The sequence below is a fragment of the Myodes glareolus genome, chromosome X, assembly GCF_982192425.1.
Source record: "Myodes glareolus chromosome X, mMyoGla1.1, whole genome shotgun sequence".
NCBI classification, from domain to species: domain Eukaryota; kingdom Metazoa; phylum Chordata; class Mammalia; order Rodentia; family Cricetidae; genus Myodes; species Myodes glareolus.
Window position 1 is genome coordinate 54,823,780 of NC_142053.1, and position 20,908 is coordinate 54,844,687.

Sequence of the window (20,908 nt, forward strand, 5' to 3'; positions counted from 1 at the left end):
CAGTTTCCAAAACACACGTGGTGACTCACGATTGTCTGTAACTAGTTCCAGGAAATCTGCTGAGTGCCAGGCACACATGTGGTGTACATACATGCAAGCAAAATACTCATACACATAAAATAACTAAATCTACAAAGGAAGGGAACCAGTGGGGTGCATAGAAGATATGAGGAAAGTCAGGGGGAAGTGAGCAAATGAGTCAGTGTATAATATCATACATGTATGAAAATGCCAGTATGCCAACCTAAAATTTATTTAAAGAAAAAGTTAATAAAAATTATATTCTGCTTTGAAAAAAAGTAAAAGGGGCAAAGTAGAAAGAGTAAGATGGACGAGAAAGAATACTAGAGGGTGTGAAAATAATCAATGTATGTAAATTTATGTTCAAAATGTTATAATGCAATCCATTACAATATATACAATTACTATGCTACTAAAATAAATTCTCATTTAATACTTTTAGAACTATTAAATTTATTAGGAAATTTACTACAGTCTCCCTTTTCTATTCAAAGAATAGTTCATCAGACATTTTTGCTAGAGCACTATTTATCTAACATTTATAGTTGTTTCTTTTTAAAAAAAGTTTTGAGTAGTTTTCAATGTTACTGTACATGAATATAGCAAATAAGGAAAGTGAAGAGAATGGTCAGCAACTTCCAATAATGTTCAGGACTTTATTTTTAAGATTTTATTTTTCAATTGTGTATTTCTTTTTAAAATAATTTGTTTAGTTTTATTTTATGTGCATTGGTGTGAGGGTGTTGGATCCCATGGGACTGGGGTGACAGAAAGTTGTGAGCTATCGTGTGGATGCTGGGAATTGAACCTGGGTCCTCTGAGAAAGCATTCAGTGCTCTTAACCTCTGAGCCATCTCTCCAACCCCTTAATTGTATATTTCTTATTGAGTTTCTATATACACATAAATGCTGGTATCCTGGTGGCCATAGGTATCAGATCTCTGTTGGAACTGGAATTGCAGATGGTTTCTCACAATGTGATGTGGGTGCTGAAGTGTGGTCCTCTGTTAGAGCCATCTTTCCTGGCCCAGGTTCAGTATTTTGGAGGAAGATTGCAAATTTTGTTTTGAGTGTTCTAGCAGCAATCATAAAGTACACTGGTGGACACCAAAATGCACCAAAACTTCTTTTTGAAGGTTTAAAGTGCTGATAATGTAGCTTTATTGAACATAAAAAATATGTATCTAGAAGAAATGTTTGTCCAAGTCTTTCAGAAAAGCACTCACTCCTTAAAATTAAGCTTTGATTAGTGTTAAACAGTAGAGAATTTATAAAAAACTTTGATAGGCAGCAAAGCGTCTTTTTAGGGTCACTATCTCTTTAAGGGGCGTGTACGTTTGCATAATTTCATGAACGTTCCGGAACGTGTCACAAAACGTGACAAAGCTCGACGCCATTTTAAGCCCTGCCCCCTTGACTCCCCCAGGCAGTGTGAGCCATGGAGCGCGGAGAGGGAGCAAACGCTGAGGGAGCTCTCGCTGAGGCCAGGCCCCCCGATATTCCTGAAGCCCCTCCAGCAGCCGGTTCTGAAGATGTGGGCTCCGGGGAGCCCCAGGCTGCCGGCCTGGGTGCTGATGGAGCTGCGGCCACATCTGACAGCAGAGGGGCACATGGCTCCAGGGCTCGCAGCTCCAGGGCTCGCGGCTCCGGGGCTCGCGGCTCCGGGTCTCGAGGCTCCGGGTCTCTCGGCTCCAGGGCTCGCGGCTCCGGGTCTCGAGGCTCTGGGTCTCGCGGCTCCAGGGCTCGAGGCTCCGGGTCTCGAGGCTCCGGGTCTCGCGGCTCCAGGGCTCGCGGCTCAGGGTCTCGAGGCTCCGGGTCTCGAGGCAGCTCCAGGGTTCGCGAATCCGGGTCTCAGGACTCCAGGGCTCGTGAATCGGGGTCTCAGGGCTCCAGGGCTCGCGAATCAGGGTCTCAGGGCTCCAGGGCTCGCGGCTCCGGGGCTCGTGGCATCTCCAGGGCTCGTGGCTCCGGGGCTCGCGGCCCCAGGGCTCGCGGCTCCAGGGCTCGCGGTTCCAGGGTTCATGGCCCCGAAGTTCGCGGCCCTGAGGTACGGGGTCCCGTGGTTCACAGCCCTGAGATTCGCGGCCCTGAGGTTCGGGATCCCGTGGTTCACAGCCCTGAGATTCGCGGCCCTGAGGTTCGGGATCCCGTGGTTCACAGCCCTGAGATTCGCGGCCCTGAGGCTCTGGGTCCCGTGGTTCACAGCCCCGAGATTTGTGGCCCGGAAATTTGCGACCCTGAGGCTCTGGGCCCCGTGATTCGCAGCCCCGAGATTCGCGGCCCTGAGGCTCTGGGTCCCGTGGTTCGCAGCCCCGAGATTCGCGGCCCCGAGTTTCCGGGGCCTGTGGTTTGGAGCCCCAAGATTTGTGGCCCCGAGGCTCTGGGTCCCGTGGCTCGCAGCCCCGAGATTCGCGGCCCTGAGGCTCAGGGTCCTGGGGTTCGCGGTCCCGAGATTCGCGGCCCTGAGGCTCAGGGTCCCAGGGTTCATGGCCCTGTGGCTCGAGGTTCCAGGGTTCGCGGCCCTGAGGCTCGGGGTTCCAGGGTTCGCGGCCCTGAGGCTCGGGGACCCGGTTCTCGCGGCCCTGGGGTTCGCGGCTCTGGGGTTCGCGGCCCTGGAGTTCGCGGCCCTGGAGTTCGCGGCCCTGGGGCTCGGGGTCCCAGGATTGGCGGCCGTGGGGTTCGCGGCCCTGAGGCTCGGGGTCCCGGGATTGGCGGCCCTGGGGTTCGCGGCCCTGAGGCTCGGGGTCCCGGGATTGGCGGCCCTGGGGTTCGCGGCCCTGAGGGGCCGGTCGGCTGCCAGCCCGGGCTCCAGGGAAACCGTGGCGGCGGGCTTCCCAGCAGCAGCAATATCTTAAAGGCCCTGCGAGGTGAGTGGCTTTGGAACTTAGTTTTTCAGAAAGGGGGTGGGGATAGGGACGGGTCTCGGGGACCCTTCGAGGTCCCCTGAGGTGTGACAGGACCTCGGTGACAGAAAGAAATGGCCGCGGGCTCTGAGGAGAGCCCGGCCACAGCCGGGCAGTTTGGGGCCCCGGTGGGACCACTAACGGCACCGCGGGTGTCAGCGTGGGGCCTCGGCAGCGGGGACTCGTGAGGCCCAAAAGGGTCCCCTAGGCGTGGTGGCAGGTGCAGGCCACAGCAGACAGGGTGGGACACTTGGGGCGCGCACGGGCGGTGAGGGGGTTGTGGACCACACGCACTGCAGGTGGTGGCGTGGGGCCTCGGCAGGGGGGCGTCTCTGTTGCCGCCCAGGCGGAGACTCGCGAGGCTCAGGGATGGAAAGTCCCTCCTAGGAGCAGCAGCCTCGCTACTGTAACCAAGTCACGGCCGCGTGGCCCGCCAGTTAGTGTGTGGCCCGAGGGGGCGTTCTTTCCTAGCTGCCACGTGGGTGGCACATCGGCAAAAGGGGGATTCGCGCACCCCGAAAGGTCTTGAGAAGCGTGACACCTGTTAGGAGAATGTTCGGGAAGCGGCCATGTCACACACCCCCCCTTCCCGTGATGGCCGCGACCGAACATCATGGCGGCCGCTCTCAGCAGTGCCCAGACCTGGCCAGTCAGTTTGGGGCCTAGGCAGGGGGGCGTTTGCCCCCTTACAAATTTAGGAACTGGTGAACCCTGAAAGGTTGCCCGCTCCCTGAGAAGTGACAGTGGAGGGAAAGGCGGAAGCTGCAGCCCAGACCCTGGGAGGGACAGTTATAGCAGGCCGTGCTGAGGGGGGGGTGGGGGGGCGGGGCTGGCCATCAGCTTGGGCCCTCGGGGGAGCTGGCCTAGTGACAGGGGCTCAGACGGGGGACTAAGCACGTGTGCCACCCCCTTCTGTGTGGGTGCTGGCATCCCAGCACCGGAGCGGTGGGCGGCCTCACTCCCCCCCCCCCCGCGGGTGTGAGTGGGTGAGCTCTGGGGCCCCAAGGGCCCTGGTGGGCACCACGACCGCTTTGTCTAGTAGGCTGCAGTGAAGCCCGCACGCACATGGCCCGGGCATCGAGGCCGGAGCCCTCCGCGGGCGGGGCGGGGCGGGGCGGGGCCTCGGCTTTACCTGGCAGCCCGGGACCTGGCGGCGCACGCCTCAGGTTCACCAGGTGCTCTACGGGCTGTGGATCCCAGGCAGCAAGGTGGCGAGGTACCTGGCCAGCTGCCGCGCTGCAGGATCGCGGGCTCCGGGAAGGTGGGAAGGTGTCGCCACGGTGTCTAGTCTCATCCCGACCAGTTGTGAGGTGTTAAGGCTTAGGTGGCTGTGCAGGGGCTCTTTGAGCACGAATGAGCAGGAACGGCCACAGCAGAAGTCTTCTGTTTGGTCACAGGGAAAGACCACCGGGCAGTTTCTGTCTCCGAAGGCAGCAGTACAGTCCCGCCGGCCTGTGCTGCCTGCTGTGCGCGCCTTCGCGCTCGCGGCTGCGTCCTTCCAACTCTAATGCCCGAGGGAGCTAAGCCAGACATGCTTGGGTGGACACTGACCTGCTCATTTCAGTAGGCAGTCAAGAGCTCCTCACGGAATTTTAAAAAACAAACTAAGAAAAATGACTATTTCTGGGGAAAAAGCGGATTCACTTCTTTAAGTTTTTGTTTTTAAATTACTAATACTCCTTTCAACTAGGTGTTTCACCTTCCCCCCCATCAAACCTTTTTACTGGGGCTATTAGCAAGGGAATGCTTTGAAATAGTTTGAGTTCCTAAAGTTTTCATTCTATAAAAGAGGATTTATCAAAAAGTCATTAAAATGAGCGAAATGACCTAATCTTAGTTCTGTTGAGAAGTTTAAAACATACTACTGATTGATAAAATCTTGCTTAGCAAATTTTTCCTTAAACTCTGTGACTGTACTCCCAGTCTTCAGTGTTTTCTGTCTTCTCTCATGGTATGCCTAGCCCCAAGATTATTTCATATACTTTTTACCTTAAAATTGTGCATAAATGTGTACTAATTTTGCAAAGGGGTTTGTTGACATGTTTGTATATGTATATGGTTATGATCACATGCACTCTATGCTTAATTTTCATTATTTGTACACATGTATATGTATTTATAAACAAAACATATACATAATGGAATTTTAATAAAAATTTTAATAAATACTTGAAAATGTGTTCAACACCCTTAGCCATCAGGAAAACACAAATTAAGACTGCTTTGAGTTTCCATCTCACCTCAGTCAGAATGACTGCCATCAAGAAAGCAAATGTTGCAGAGAAACTTCATTCATTCTGGTGGGATATGAACTAGTACAGTCACTATGGAAATCAGTAATTATTATTATATAATTATAATTTCCAAAATTACACTAAAGAATTAATTTAAAAAATATTTTTACCGATATTTTGATAATTCTATACATGTATTTTGATCATATTCTTACACCTCCTCCAACTCTTATTAGATTCTCTCTTACCTCCCTACAGACCTAATTTTGTAAACTTTTTTTAAAAAAAAAAATCGCTGGAGTCTGATTTGTATTGCCTACCTACTCTTGGGAATAGGGTCTTCCCCGAGATGTGTTCAACCCGCCAATTGTCACAGCATTAAAGAAAACTGACTCTTCTCCCAACAACCACAGAATGCCCACCTCCTCAAACTCCATGCTGGGATATCGTCTTGCTGGAGGGTCTGTGATGTAGCTCATCAAAGGTTCTTTGCCTCCTAAACAGTGCCAATTATGGGTTCTTATTTCATAGAGCAATCTTTAAATTAAATCAGAGAATGGTGGGCTATGCCCATTGTACAAGTGGGCTTATCTTGCCAGAACAATTGTCATTGTAGCTTGCAGGATTCATAGCTGGATGACATTATTTTTCTGCTTTGGTGGTGTGCATAGCACCTTGCAGCACTATGAAAGCTAGCCAGTGGGTTGAAGGTTCTAGATAATCTGAACTGTCTCCATTTTTATGATCAAGTATATAGTGTATTCAGCAATAGGGCCTTGCCACCAAATCCTTGCGGGGGGGTAACCAAGGGCATTTTGCAGTACCCTTTGTTGTTTGGGGGTCTATGGGACCCCCATTTGTCAGCAAACCAAAAAGAGGTAACCAATTTCTGGTACTGAGGTTTTTATTTGTAAGCATGTGATTTCAAATTGAGGTATTGTCTCCTACTATAGGGTATCTTCTGTTAAACTCTTTTTATTTATGTTACCTATATAATTTAGGAAGCTTCTGCAGAAGTAGGTTTTCATACGTCTTTTCCAAAATATCTTTAGTGTTAGTTACCTTTCTCCATATTCCCCATCCTGTCTTATCCTCTTTCCCCATCCCCACCCCATTTAACCCTCCCTTTCCCAGTATTATACTAAGTGCTTTAACCAAAGCACCTTAAAAGAGTCCCATGTTCCTATGTGTTAAAAGCATATATGCTTTTAAGAAAGATTTGGATTTAAAACTCAGGTCCCAGATAATGATTTACATAGTATTTAGGGATGTGCATGAACTAGAGCTTTTACCCTAACTTACTGTATAAGGTACACATGATTGGTCTGAAATCCCTCTAATTTGGATTAGACTATTCATTTTACATAATATATATTCTTAAAAGAAAATATTCCTCTTGTGCTGAGTACATACTAAACATGCATGAGGTATTGAGACAAATCTATCTTAAGATTATTTTAAATATTCTTATAGAAATCTTATGACTTTAAGGATTAAATGAAAGGACATATCTACAGCACCTAAGTTAGTAAGTCTGAGGGACAGAATGCATGACAATTAGTCATGGTAATTAATAAATAAAATCAGATTTTGTGTCCTATTCATATCACCCTTTTAAAGAATTTATCTATTACATGAAGCTAGTGTACATGGTCTAGATATATAAGCATGGGACACCTTCCTCCAAAGGAAGTGCTCAGCCATTGCAATTGAGCCATAACAAGTTTCTTGCTATTCCATGGACTTCCTAATTACTACTGTTTATTTGGGTGAATTAAATATTGAAAATTAAGTATTTGTTCACTTCAAATTAGTATGTCTGCATATAAGTTCTGGGTTGGTTTCATTCTTTGGCTTACATTCAACCTTACAGAGGCCATTTAGCTGAAGTTTACTCTTTTATTTGACAGTACAAGAATTTTTCCAAAAATATTAAACCATGTTTCACAAAAGCTTAATTAATTTGTCAAGTTACATCGTGTAATTTGAATTGACTTTGGAAATGATTTTTAGAAATCAAGATGTCAAAGTATTTCTAAACTATATGCACTTCTTTTCAATGAGAATTATGGGTAAGATCTTATATAATATAATCAGAGATGGTCAGCAGAGTGAGCAAGAGTTTGTAGTGACTTTGTTTTCTTTGTTTTTATGAACTCAAAAAAAAGCTATGACTTTAAAGCATGACGAATCCCAAGATACTGAGGAACAGTTTATATTGCGTCTGCCTCAGGTAAGTAACGTTTATATCTCAGAATGAATATCTTCAGTGCAAAAGTGTAGTTCTGCTTAGGCAACACTAGCATTTCAGGCTATAAAAACTCACAACCTTTGCTTCCCAGAAATCATGTTCTATTAGCAGTCCTATTGTAGTGCAAATTCTTCTCACAATATTTCTTTCTTCCTGTATATACCGTCAATCATATGGGTTAATTCTCTGTCAAAACAACTATGACAATGACAATTATGAATCATCCAGTCATTTAGCACAGACATTTACAGCCAATTTTGTGGACAGCCAAGGTAAGACTGTTCTAAAATTCTGTCTGTCATCTCAGAAGAGTTGGGTGGAGGCACTACCACTGTCAACTGCAAATTCATCACCAAGCAAGGTTGTCAAACTCATTTAAACTTTAGGCTTGACTCTCTTTCCCCATTAATAACCATGTTTGAGTATTATTTCATTTTGGAGGCTATAATAGAGATGGTCAGAAAGTTATTATCAATATAGTTAATCAACATATCTAGTAAACTATAGCTAATGCACTTTCTAAGCAACTACAATGGAAGGATAAGCAGTAAGAAGTGGAACTGAAAAATTGGGAGAAGGCACAAAGTGTAGTTTCTAAAAGATAGTGATGAAATTTGAGTTGAATTCATTTAATTTGATTTATACAATTCATGGGCTTTCATGGTACATAGCATAGTTAACATTTGGAAAATGTAAGGTTTTGTTTAAGGAAGACTCTTAGACAATCTTTCTGATTTTTAATTTACCTCCTTTTTAGGAACAGGCTTATGCTGTCAGGAAGATTATACATTCTAGAGGTCCTGGCATGAAGGATAAACTAAAAATTGGCTTTGCCCGTAAGTAGTTAATATCAATTCACAATATATTAAACAAAACAGTAATTTGCTACAGATTGTTACGTGAAAGGCACTATACTAGGCATTAAAGGTATGAAAAAATAAGAGTATGTTATGGTTTTAACCTTTAGAAAACATACATACACAATGTTACAATCAAATGCTTTTTTTAAGGAATGTGTTTAAATGAATGAAATTTGCTTTTGGAGATAACAAGAAAGCAGTTGTTGTCTTTCTCACCTTTGCTACCATTAGAAAGAAACTTAGATATTTTTGAACTAGTAACATACAGTATGTAAAAACAAGCTGTAGATACTCTCTTCTTTTTCTGGATATTGATTTCTGGTCTTTCAAAAATAATTAAGTTTTGTCAAAAAACTTTTCTGTCCTGCATAAGTCTTCCTTATTCAGTTTGTTGGAGACTGAACAGACCATTGGAATGTCAATATTAATTTTCTCTACTTTCCTTTAGCTGATGGACATCATGCAGTTGTTCAGGTAGAAGATGTCTCACTGTCTGCTAAGCTGGTTAATTTGCCTTGTGTTATCGGAAGCCTGAAAACCGTTGATAGAAAAACATTTTATAAAACAGCAGATATTTCTCAGGTATGAATTTTTTGAGACATGGTCTCATATATCCCAGGATAACTTCAAACTGAGTATGTAGCTGAGGATGACTTTAAACTTTGAATCCTTCTGTCTTCAACTACCAAGTGCTGGGCTTACAGGCATTCCTTTCCACACTCTTAAGTTTACTGAGGACCAAACCTAGGGCTCTGAGCATTTTAGATAAGCACTCTACCCAACTGAGTGATATATCCCCAGATCCACAAAATATTGTTTGGTTTATTAGTGCCGAGGACCAGAGCCAGGTCCTCATGCATGCCAGACAAGTGCTCTACCTACCATTGAGCTATATCACCATCACTGGTTTGATTTTCTTCATCCTCTGGTTCTCGTACCCTTTGTGGAATCTTTAGTTTTTCTGCCAGCATTCAGTTCCACTTGGTAAATGACTATTTACCATTTATAATCACCAGATCAATTGCACGGGAACATAAAGTCATGCCCTGGTTTTGTATTTGATTCTTAACTTTTTATTTCTTCACTTTTACAGACTTCTGCTGTTTGTCACTTATAGTGACTTTCATTTATTTTAAAATATAAACGACTAAGGTCTTTTTCTGCACTTTTTTCTAGAGCAGTGTGTTAATTCTGAAAAAAGTTACTTACTTCTCATCTCTACTGTTGCTTTCTCATTTCCTCTCTAAATGAAAATGCTAAAATGTATACATTTCATGCTATTGCTTCTGCAGTGGTATACACTAGGTAAAAGTCAAATCTATATATCATGCTGCAGGGAGAGAAGGAGAAGAGGGAAGGAAGGGAGGATGGGAAAGGGATATATAAAAGAATTTGAATTTATATTACATTGTACTTGGTTTTGGGAAGCCAAGAATCATCTGTGCTCCCTATTTCTGGTGGTATGTTTATGATTTATTACTGAACAATATTTGGGGCAATAGTAAACGTCTTTGTCTTTGCTAAATATAGATGCTTGTATGCAGTGCTCATGGTGAGCCTCACTCTTCCCCAGAAGAACCAGTTACCTCTGCTCATACTACTGTAACTGGAAGGGGTGGAGGGAAGACAGATAGAAAAAGATACAACTGGAAGCATGGCAGTAAGTCACCAATCTCTTGCTCATTATGGCTGACTACATTTATCATTTGAATTGCAAATCTCTATGAATCAGGGACCTCTTACCTGGTTCATTAACTTCTTCTTTTTGATGAAATAAGTCATACTATGAGCATGACATATTTCTTCATCAAATTCATGTAGATATAGGACAGTCATAAGTCACATGACATATTTCATTATGTTTTTATTTTAGTTACTCCACCACTTAAGAATGTCAGAAAGAAAAGGTTCCGGAGAATAAGAAAAAAGGTTAGTTTCATGTCATTTGTGTTTCTGCTGGATGACTTAGGAGAGGACTATGAGGGAGAAAGAAAGGTAGAAAGTCAGTTGGGAATTCACTGATTCATTTATATGTTCAATAATGCCTACCAGATGTGGTGGTACCTAACTGTAATCTCAGCACTTGGAGGCTAATGCAGAAGGATCGTGAGTTTAAGACAATCCCTGGCTACAGACCTTGACTCAAAATGTAAAAAAATTAAAATATGCACAATCCACAGCATTATGAGCTAGCAGTTGGGGCTACAGCAGTGACTAAAACCAGAACCACTTCTTTAGGTTATAGTCTCGTTGTTAGGGATTCAGAAGAATCATGAACTGGACATTGCAGCTCATGCTTTTAGTTTTCAGATGCTGTAGATTTAAAGCGAGGCATGTTGGTTACTTGTGATCTCAACATTTGGGAAGCTGCAGCAAGAGGATTGCCTTCTGTTGTCCAAATCTTGGATGACATTGCCAGTATCAGGGCATGGGATACATAGTGAGATTTTCTTATTCTAAGAAAGAAAGAAAGATTTACACTTTCTTCCTGCCTTACACTCCTGGTCTTTAGTGCCTAGCAATTTAAAATCTTTTCTTCATCTGTGTAGTTTTTTTTATGTTTATGATCTTCTGTACATTGAACATGCAGTATATAATCTAAGAATGACATATTAATGAATTGCATTTCTGGTGTGAATATACCAGTGTGTTCAACTGTTTACCCATTAAAACATAACTGTATTGTTTCTACTTTTTGACAGTTATAAGTAAGATTGTGAGTAGATTTTTTGTGTGAACTTAAATCCTAATTTCTCCAGGATAAATACTCAGGAATAATTCTGATTCATATGACAGTGGTATATTTTAAAAGATTTTTATTCACTTTACTTAATGTCTATGACTGTTTTGCCTGCATGCACATGAGTGTACCACATGAGTGCTTGTTGGATAGTCTGGAACTTGGGTTAAGGATGGTTGTGATTAACCATAAGTGGTTGTTAGGAATTGAAACCCCCAAGTACTTTGTAAGAGCAACAGGTTCCCTTAACCACTGGTTGATCTCTATAGTGCGCCAAGTGGCAGGTTTATAAAAATATGTTTTGAATCAGGGTCTTTCTGATATAGTCCAGGCTTGCATTGAACTTGCTGTGTGGTCACCTATGATTTTTAATCTTCCTGCCACCACCAGCATCTCAAGTGCTGGGATTACAGGCACCTATTAACATACGTTGTTTTATATATTGCTAAGGATTAATCCCAGAACTTAGCGCACATAAAGGAGGTCTTTACCAACTGAGACATGTCTCTTGCCAAGCATTAGCTTTTAAATTTTATTTACATTCATTTAGTGTGTGTGCATGCATATGTGCAACAAATGGAGCTCACAGGAAAACTTGAATCAATTCTAAGTATCAAATTCAGGTCAGCAAGCATATTAATGCTGAGCCACTTCACTAGCCACAAACAAAAAATTTTAAGTTTTTGTAAGACACTGCCATACTTTTTTAGAGGGAGTATTATTTTATATTAACACTGATAAAATATGAATGATATAAATTCTTTACCTCCTTGTCGGCATTAGGTCTTGTCATTTTCTTATTTTAGCCATTCTTATAAGTGTGTAGTGATTTTAATGTGGTGTTAATTTATATCTTTTGGATAGATAATGGCCTTGAATTTGCAGCAATGCTCCTGCCTCATTGTCTAACTTCTGGGATTGCAAAAAGAAATGCACTATGACACTGAGCTTCTTTTGACAATGGTTTTTTTTTTTTTTTTTTTTTTTTTTTGCCAGTCTTGCACTTTATTGCCCTTCCATACTTGCATAGCAGGTACAGCTTCTCTTTCCCCTGCTGCTTTTTTGTCTCCTCATGCTTGGTGAGCCGGCAGCGCATGGCTCTAGTTTTCTTGGGTCGCAGGTCCAGAGGCTTGTACTTCTTGCCCTTGTAGAATTTCTTGAGGTTTTCCTTTTGAGTCTGGTTAATGACGGTGAGAACGCGGGCGATGGATTTGCAGACAACTCCTATCTTGGAGAGCTTGGACGCAGAGTCTCCTGTCACCTTGGCAACGCGAACCTGGGATAGCTCCACCTTCAAATCGTCCAGTTGTTTTAGCAGCTTCTCCTGCTTCTTGCCGCATAGGTCCCGAGCCTTAATCTTGGCCATAGCTGCGTTGCTCACCGCTGAGGCCACCTGGTCTGAGAAAGAGCGACAGTTTTCTTTTTAAAGGATTTATTAACTATGTAGTGTATACAGCATTCTGTTTGCATGTGTCCCTGCAGGCCAGAAGAGGGCACTAGATCTTATTACAGATGGTTGTGAGCCACCACGTGGTTGCTGGGAATTGAATTCAGAACCTCTGGAAGAACAGTCAGTGCTCTTAACCTCTAAGCCATCTCTCCAGCCCCCTGACCGTTTTCTAAAATGACTTTATTGTTAAGTTCAAAGAATTCTCTTTCTAGTCTGTATACTAGTCTTTCATCATGTATGCATTGTTTAATACCTTCTCATGTTTGATAGCTTGAGTTTTTAGTTTGCTTCACAAGAACTCGTAGAAAGCAAGATTTTTAGTTTTGATGAAGTTTAATTTATTGATATTTTTGGTTTAAAGATTTTGATTTTTTTTGTTGTTAAATATAAGGAGTCTTTGCTTAGCCTAGATACTGAAGATTTTATATTTATGCCTGTGATCCATATTTCAGTTTTATTAAAGAAAGAGTTTTAATTCAAGATTCCCCCTTCTCCCATTCTTCTATTCTCTCCTTCTCCTTCACCTCTTCCTTGGGAATAGTTGTATGGTACTGTTTGTGGGTTCTTTTTTCTGTTCCACTGATCCATCTGTTAATCTCTCCACAGATACTGTAATGTGGTAAGTCTTGAAATCAGAAGATTGATTGCTACCACTTAATTTTGCTTCATCAATATTGTTTAAAAATGTTTAGAATAGCTATCCTTCCATATGAATTTTAGAATGAGCTTGTATATGTATACAGAAAACCTTGTCAAAATTTTGAAAAAAACTGCACTAAAGTTGTAGACTAACTTTCCTAATTTATGTGTTAACTTTGTCTTAGTAACATGCCAGTCAATAAAATTTATTGTCTGCTAAATATAAAAGTGGTTAAATATAGAGCTCTTTAAGCTGGACTTAAGTAGAGAAATCAAAATATGACGTTGCTCTTTGTTGTGTTTTACTTCATAGCTTCCTGATGTCAAACAAGTGGATGCAGTTGGCTTGCGTGAGGTATAGAAGTGGTCATAATCTTCATTGTTTATTTTCATATGCTTCATATAAACAGATATACACACATATACATACATACATACACTGGATTTTATTCACTGGGAACTAATTATTTAATGTCCAATAGCAACTTTTATGTTAGTGTTTCCATGCTTTACAAACTGCTTTCCCCTCCTTATTTTCATTTCAAAACCCATTCCTTGGAGTTCAGGGTTCAACTTACCAACATTTGCTTGAACTAATGGGATTTCTCATCAAAGGCCTAGGTTTATATTTGTATCAAGAGGAATTAATTGTTGTGGAGTAATTTTTTAAAACTATTCAAGTGAGAACATGTAGATAGGATGTAAGTTTTGCAGGAACATTGTAATAATTAGGTAGAAAATGCAGTGGAGTAATTTGAATTTTAAAGCAAATTATGTAAGTAACTAACATGGAATTATTGTTCTTTGCTAATGAGTTAAGACAAATAATGAAACATAAATGTTGAAACTCTTGTCCATAGAGTTATAGACAGATAAAATTAAACATTTCAAGTGATTTAATTTTGGAAAATGAACTTATTATACAAAATACAGATTTTAGATAGGCTCCTTCATAAATAGCACTATTTAAGCAGAAGTTTTGTTGGATGAGCATCTAACAAGGCCCAATCATTTTAGTTCACTAATATAGGTTAAAGGTATTTACATAAAACTGGATGCTAAATGACATTACTGGTATTTCCTTCCATACATTGCTTCAGGACACTGAATCTCCAAATGTGGATAAAGAAGTGAAGAGACTGCTGTGTTCAGATGCTGAAGCCGTCAGTATCCGTATCCTTTATATCAAATATTTTCCTTATAGTCTGTTTCATCTCATGTGCATGTTCTGACAAATCTCACCTCTAGTTGGGAGTTTTGCTTTTCTTTGAGATACTGGTATCAAATTCAGAACCTTGCTATTCTAGGTAAGCCCTGCTCTACTAAGCAGCATGTTTTTTAGTCCTCCCTCGCTTCTAGTGTTCACGTGCCAGTTTTGATGTGTATAACTTAAGACTTTTTTGCTTGTTTTTTTTTTGTTCTGTTTTGTTTTTTCAAGACAGGGTTTCTCTGTAGCTTTGGAGCCTGTCCTGGAACTAGCTCTTGTAGACCAGGCTGGCCTCGAACTTACAAAGATCTGCTTGCCTTTGCCTCCCGAGTGCTGGGATTAAAAGCATGTGGCACCACCACCTGGCAATTTAAGATTTTTGAAATGTTATTTTCTATCTAGAAATGGTCAATGCAAACAGACAATAGAACGGTATTTATGTGTGTGTAATTTAATATAAGGCAGTTTCCACACTAGGAATGCAGGTACAATGATCTAAATTTGACCTAAATTAAATAATAATAGCACTTTTAGTTAAAGAGCCATTTCCATTTCAACTGTGTGCTCTCTCTTCTGGTTTTTCCTTGACTACTGTATTTTCAGGCTGGGAAGTCATTGCTGATGATGAATCCAAGGAAATAGAAAGTCAAGGGTGCATCTCAGGCATTTCAGGAATTGCACAAATGAGTGGTCTTAGCTCATCAGGTACTTGATTGAAAGTAGAGGAAGAACTTCCGGTAAGGCCAAGTGTTAATTGTGTGACAGGTCCACAGACTCACAGACCAATCACAGAAAAAAAGGATGCCCTTGTCCTTTTTCCTCATTGGTCCTCCTATGCTTTTAGGGTTTTAGAACTGGAATTCTAATCTCCTGCATGCCCTTGTATTCAACTTCCTATGGATCCTTAGATTCTCTAGATATCTTGGTAATTGAAAACATGGGTGAATGTTGGTGTTTCATATTCCTTGTCCTTATTTTACAAAGGGAATAATCTCCCTATAGGAAAATAATTTATACAATTCACTGGTTCTCCAGTGAACTTCATGGTAAGGCATGTACTGCTATTTGGGGTTATGGTCATTTCCAAAGGTTCAGATTGGTTCATTTTTCCCTTGCTTAAAATCAATAGAAAATGAAATGCTTCGAGAGATGTTTGGCGATTCTGGCAGTAACAGTAATGATGTGGAAGATAAGGGTGCTAAAATTGAAGAGGAGGATGTTGACAATCAAAAGGAGAATGATGGGGATCCGGATGATGATGATGATGATGATGATGAAGATGATGAAGATGATGATGAAGAGGAAGAAGAAGAAAAGGAGATAGACAGTCGTGAAGAGAATTTAGAAAGGGAGCTGCAAATCCAATTTATTCATCCTAGCTTCTGTGAAACCAACAAAGATTACAGTTCAATAAGTAAGTCAGGAAAAGACAAAGGAATTGGCTATGGTGGGTGGTCGTATAAAAGGCTAACTCTGAACATGCATTATATGCAATGCTTAGTTTTCAGAAGCTTTTAGTCCTTGGAGTTTTACTTGATTTGTGACTTGGTCCATTATTTAAAGCTAGATTTAATACAAAAATCCTTTCTCTACCTTCTTCAGTCACAGGAATTCAGAAACTGATTCATGTCAAAGAAATGAAGCTCCAAAAGATTTATAAAAAAGCACAACGACAGAAAGATCTCCTTAGGAATGTGGAAAACTTGACCCTTAAGGTAAGTTCTTGACTGTTAGACGCCCTGATATCTTACTTTCAAAATTCCATCTCTGTGTTTCCACTCATGCCATCACTATGTAGTTCACTCATAAACCTAAGTAACTTTTTAGAAACTTCTACTAAAATATCCCTATTTTATTATATTTTAATACTTTTTTAATCTAAGCATTTTTATAGGAAACAGGACCAGGTGACCTGAGATAATGACCAATATTAAGCATTTACTATATAAATAAAAGAGTTATGTATTATCGTTTCATTTGCTCCTCAGGTCCCTGAAACATAGATCCTTTCACCATTCCCACTATATAACAAATTAAAATTAGTTGGGTATTTTGGCACATGCCTTTTATCCCCAGTACTGAGGAGGCAGAGGTGAATCTCTGTGAATTTGAGAACAACCTGGTTTATATAACAGGTTCCAGATTAGTCAGGGTTATACTTTGACCTTGTATCGAAAAAGAAAAGAAAAAGAAAAAAAAAAGAATTAAAGATCCAAGAGGAGCCATAGTAATTGGCAATACATAGAATAAACCTGTTTATACCAGTATATATTTGTTTCAGTAAAAAGGACCAAATTAATTTAAAATTCTTATGTATGCTGAAACATGGGTGAATTTTTATATTTTTATATACATTTTCAAGGTTTCAGTGAAAGGAAAATACATTGCTATGTCACGTTTGCTCCCATCTTGGTAGTAAGGTGATTCTACAGCACTAAGGGAATCCTTTGCTAGATTTCTTTCCTTTCTTTCTTTCTTTCTTTCTTTCTTTCTTTCTTTCTTTCTTCCTTCCTTCCTTCCTTCCTTCCTTCCTTCCTTCCTTCCTTCCTTCCTTCCTTTCTTTCTTTCTTTCTTTCTTTCTTTCTTTTTGTGGAGCAATAATTGTCGAAAGGAAGCAGCTTGGTATAGCGCTATACCAACTTTGGCTGTAGTCCTTTAGAATAGCCAAAGATAGTAGTATAGATACATCTTGAAAGATTCAGATATCTGATACTATTGTGATATATGTGAAATTTACATATATGTGGTATTGTATGCAGTGTTAGGAGTAGTAATGTTCTGTTCTTGAGGGGAAATGGAGAATTTATACAACACTAGGAAAAATGTATCATGTAGATATTTCACACATTTATTTTAGGACAAGAAAAAATGCTGTAGAGAGTACATAAAGTATAATTGGATGGTTAGGCAGTAGTTTTGTGCTCCAGTTTTTCTAAAAATTGTTTTCCTATAATTGACAGCTTTCTTATCAAATATATGACAAAATGGGTTCTGTGGTTCTCTCTTCCTTAAAGATACATCTTTCATCACTGATAAAATTTATTTTTTTCAGAGGCATTTCCAGTATGCTTTGGGGCAGCTTAACATATTGGAAAGACAAAAGTGTGAAGAGGTAAGAAGTATGTTTTTAAATAAATAATTTGCTATGAAGAACTTAGCCTCTTCTAATCTATTTTCTTGCTGTCTGTCTTACAAGAATAGTGGTAAACATATATTCTGTGTGACAATAGCAGGGTGCATCAAGAACTTTTTGAAAGTCTGTTCATTCAACAGTTACTGAATACCGCTGGAGTGCAAAGCACTGGATAATGAGTGCTAATAAGTCAGATAAAATAGTTGTCCTCATAGATCTAATGGTCTGCCAAGGGAGACTGATGGTAAACAAATTATCATACAAATATTGAAAAATTATCATACAAATATTGAAGTACAAATCCCAAAGAAGCACTATGCAGGAAAAAGTCAGTATTCTCCTTAGAATAAGGAGAATCCTGGATTAAATAAGAACATAGCAAACCTCCCTGAGGAAATTATATTTGTGCCTAGACTGGAAGAGTAAATCTAACAAGCCAGTAGTAGAGAATATGCAAGGTGTCACATAGGGTAGGGAGAGAACTTGACTACTTTGACTGTCTGTGGGTGTTTAAGCCATGAAGACAGTTGTTTAATGTAAAATCAGAAAATCAAAAGTTAAATCATTTGACAGTAGACTAGGATAGGAAAGATAGGTTTTAGTCTTAAGTTGGGTTTAAGGAATTCCTTGCTGAGTATGAAGGAGGAGAATCAGACCTAGTTTAAACTTTTATTTAAAATTTTTATTGTATATGTTTGTGTATGTGTACGCACACACATATATATAGGGCCATGTGTTTGGAGATCAGAGGACAATTGGTGTGAATGTGCTCTCTGCATCGTATGAGTCCTAGGATCAAATTCATTTTTCAGTTGGGTCCTAGGATCAAATTCAAATTTTCAGGCTTGTGCAGCAACCACTTTTAAATTCTGAGCCATCTAGCTAGCCTAAGGCCCAGACATTTTTAATGAATCTTTGAAATAACTCATAACATGCAAGGCCCCAGCTACAGCAGGCCTAAAAATTGACTCAAAATAACTTATATTAACATTTTACTTAACTATTCTTATTCTGATAGACATTTTTCAGCTCTTTGAGTATTAAAAATAAAATTTCTCTGACAATTTACATATGGGAGGATATATTTTAAAGGGTTGATAGGACTTAGGTCAGTTAAAGGGTGACGAAGGAAAATAAAGTACTACAAGTGGTATTTCAGGTTTTTTTTATTTTTTAATTCTTTTTATTGAGCATATATTTTCTCCATTCCTCTGCCCTCCCCTTCTATCCTTTCCTATGATCCTATGCTCCCAATTTGCTCAGATCTTGTGTTTTTCTACTTTCTGTGTAGATTAGATCCATGTATGTCTCTCTTAGAGTCCTCATTGTTGTCTAGGTTCTCTGGGACTGTGATTTGTAGGCTGGTTTTCTTTGCTTTATGTCTAAAAGCCACTTATGAGTGAGTACATATGATAATTGTCTTTCTGAGTCTGGGTTACTTCATTCAATATGTTTTCTCAATCCATCCATTTGCCTGCAAATTTCAAGATGTCATTATTTTTTCTGCTGTGTAGTACTTCATTGTGTAAATATACCACATCTTCTTTATCGGTCAAGGAGCATTTAGGTTGTTTACAGGTTCTGGCTATGACAAATAATGTTGCTATGAACATAGTTGAACACATGTCCTTGTGGTACAATTGAGCATCCTTTGGGTATATACCCAAAAGTGGTATTGCTGGGTCTTGAGGAAGGTTGTTTCCTAATTTTCTGAGACATCACCACACTGACATCCAAAGGGGCTGTACTAGTTTGCACTCTCACAAGCAATGGAAGAGTGTTCCCTTTACCCCATATCCTCTTCAACATAAGCTGTCATCAGTGTTTTTGATCTTGGCCATTCTTACAGGTGTAAGATGAAATCTCAGAGTTGTTTTGATTTGCATTTCTCTGATGGCTAAGGATGTTGAGCATTTCCTTAAGTGTCTTTCAGCCATTTTAGATTCCTCTGTTGACAGTTCTCTGTTTAGGTCTGTACTCCATTTTTACTGAATTATTTATTGTTTTGATGACCAATTTCTTGAGTTCTTTGTATACTTTGGAGATCAGCCCTCTGTCCGATGTGGGGTTGGTGAAGATCTTTTTCCATTCTGTAGGCTGAAGTTTTATCTTGTTGACCGTGTCCTTTGCTTTACAGAAGGTTTTCAGTTTCTAACTTCACTGATTGTTTATTCCAAGCCACAGAACAGTTTACAGTGGTGGGGGGGGGAGAGAAGGGAGAAAAACATGAAATAAGTTAATCTCATGAAATTAGTATAGAGTATTGCAGGTAGCAACTTTAAAGAGTTTATATTATGAGGATGACTGTAGCTTAAGACTTTTATGGTCAGGGTCCTGCTCATTACCCCTATTTTATCTTTTGAATATTCTTAAAATGGGTTTGTTTGGTTGTACATATTTATTAATTCTTTAATATAGTGAAAACGGATCTTTGTTACACTTTTGAAATTGTAGTAAAGAATGTTTTTTAAAAATAAAGTTTGGAATACCAGAAACAAATTCAAATAGCTTTTGTGATGCTTTTCTGTCTCTGTCTCCTTACAGATTTCTCACCTACAGGAACAACTGAAATGTTATCTAAAGGAGTAAAGAAACCCTCAGCCTAGCATATAAAGTGAATTCACCTTCCAGATGAAGACTTGGTGGAACCACTAGTTACTTTATATTAACCAACTGTATTTGCTTATTTGAATATTTTACTAGTTATAGTAAAAAATAAACATCATAGCCATATAGAAGGGGATAGTATAAAATGCATAATAGGCTTAGAGACCCCACTCAACATGGGCTTTGTTTTTCTTTACCAATTTAAAATTAAATATGTATGAGCTATATATTTGTCTTTTGTTGTATGGTACCATTAGATCATTCGGCCATGCTTGTCAAAGGAAGATGTAGCCTAGAGGATGTACAACTGTTTTATAGATGTTAGCTTTTCAAACCCTGTTTTAAGTATTTCCTACAATATAGAAAATAATAAACTTGTTAGATTGTAATCCCAGAACTCAAAAGGCAGAAGCAGAAAGGTCACAGTTGAAGGTCAGCCTGGGATATATACGAGACCCTGTCTCAAAAAGCAAAACAAAACAAAAATAAAAACATCCCTAATTTCTATCAGTGACTGGATCCTGTCACAATTGTTTAAATGCCTACCTTTCAGTAATAAATACTAGGTTATGCCCTTTTTTGGGTTAAAGGCTACTTTCCTGCTCACCGATTATTTCTTTCTACTTATCTTTGCTCTCTGATTAGATATTGAAGACCAAAGCTGATGTTATTCTTTAGCTAAGAGAAGAATTACAGAGAAAAAAAATGCCTCCCTTATTCTAAGTCTTTTGTATTGTAACTCCCATAAGAAAAGATTAGCAAAAGCTAAATTCCTGTAATGCCCATGAAGACTTCCTTAATAACCCTGGATTTTTTCAAAACAAAAACAAAAACATTTTATTGATATTGATACTTTGTGGATT

The 20,908-nt window shown here is 40.0% G+C and overlaps 1 protein-coding gene and 1 pseudogene across 1 annotated transcript; one reads left to right on the forward strand and one right to left on the reverse strand.

Annotated features, from left to right (window-relative positions):
• The first annotated feature begins 1,448 nt into the window (after window positions 1-1,448).
• On the forward strand, window positions 1,449-20,555 carry Taf7l (TATA-box binding protein associated factor 7 like). Its single transcript, XM_048418049.3, has 13 exons — window positions 1,449-2,888; window positions 7,327-7,391; window positions 8,167-8,245; window positions 8,718-8,851; window positions 9,800-9,929; window positions 10,143-10,198; window positions 13,412-13,453; window positions 14,199-14,271; window positions 14,909-15,010; window positions 15,435-15,719; window positions 15,908-16,020; window positions 17,358-17,417; window positions 19,983-20,555. The coding sequence occupies exons 1-13, from the start codon at window positions 1,460-1,462 to the stop codon at window positions 20,025-20,027; spliced, it is 2,613 nt and encodes an 870-aa protein (XP_048274006.3). The 5' UTR covers window positions 1,449-1,459; the 3' UTR covers window positions 20,028-20,555.
• LOC125389206 (large ribosomal subunit protein uL29 pseudogene) lies at window positions 10,235-12,399 on the reverse strand (annotated as a pseudogene).
• Window positions 20,556-20,908: the final 353 nt, after the last annotated feature.

Excerpts from the sequence above, each read along its gene's own strand:
- Taf7l (XM_048418049.3), top strand. The coding sequence starts at position 1,460 with ATGGAGCGCGGAGAGGGAGCAAACGCTGAGGGAGCTCTCGCTGAGGCC. Across the intron at positions 7,392-8,166 it reads TTATATTGCGTCTGCCTCAG|GAACAGGCTTATGCTGTCAG; the intron begins GTAAGTAACGTT and ends CCTCCTTTTTAG. Across the intron at positions 13,454-14,198 it reads ATGCAGTTGGCTTGCGTGAG|GACACTGAATCTCCAAATGT; the intron begins GTATAGAAGTGG and ends ACATTGCTTCAG.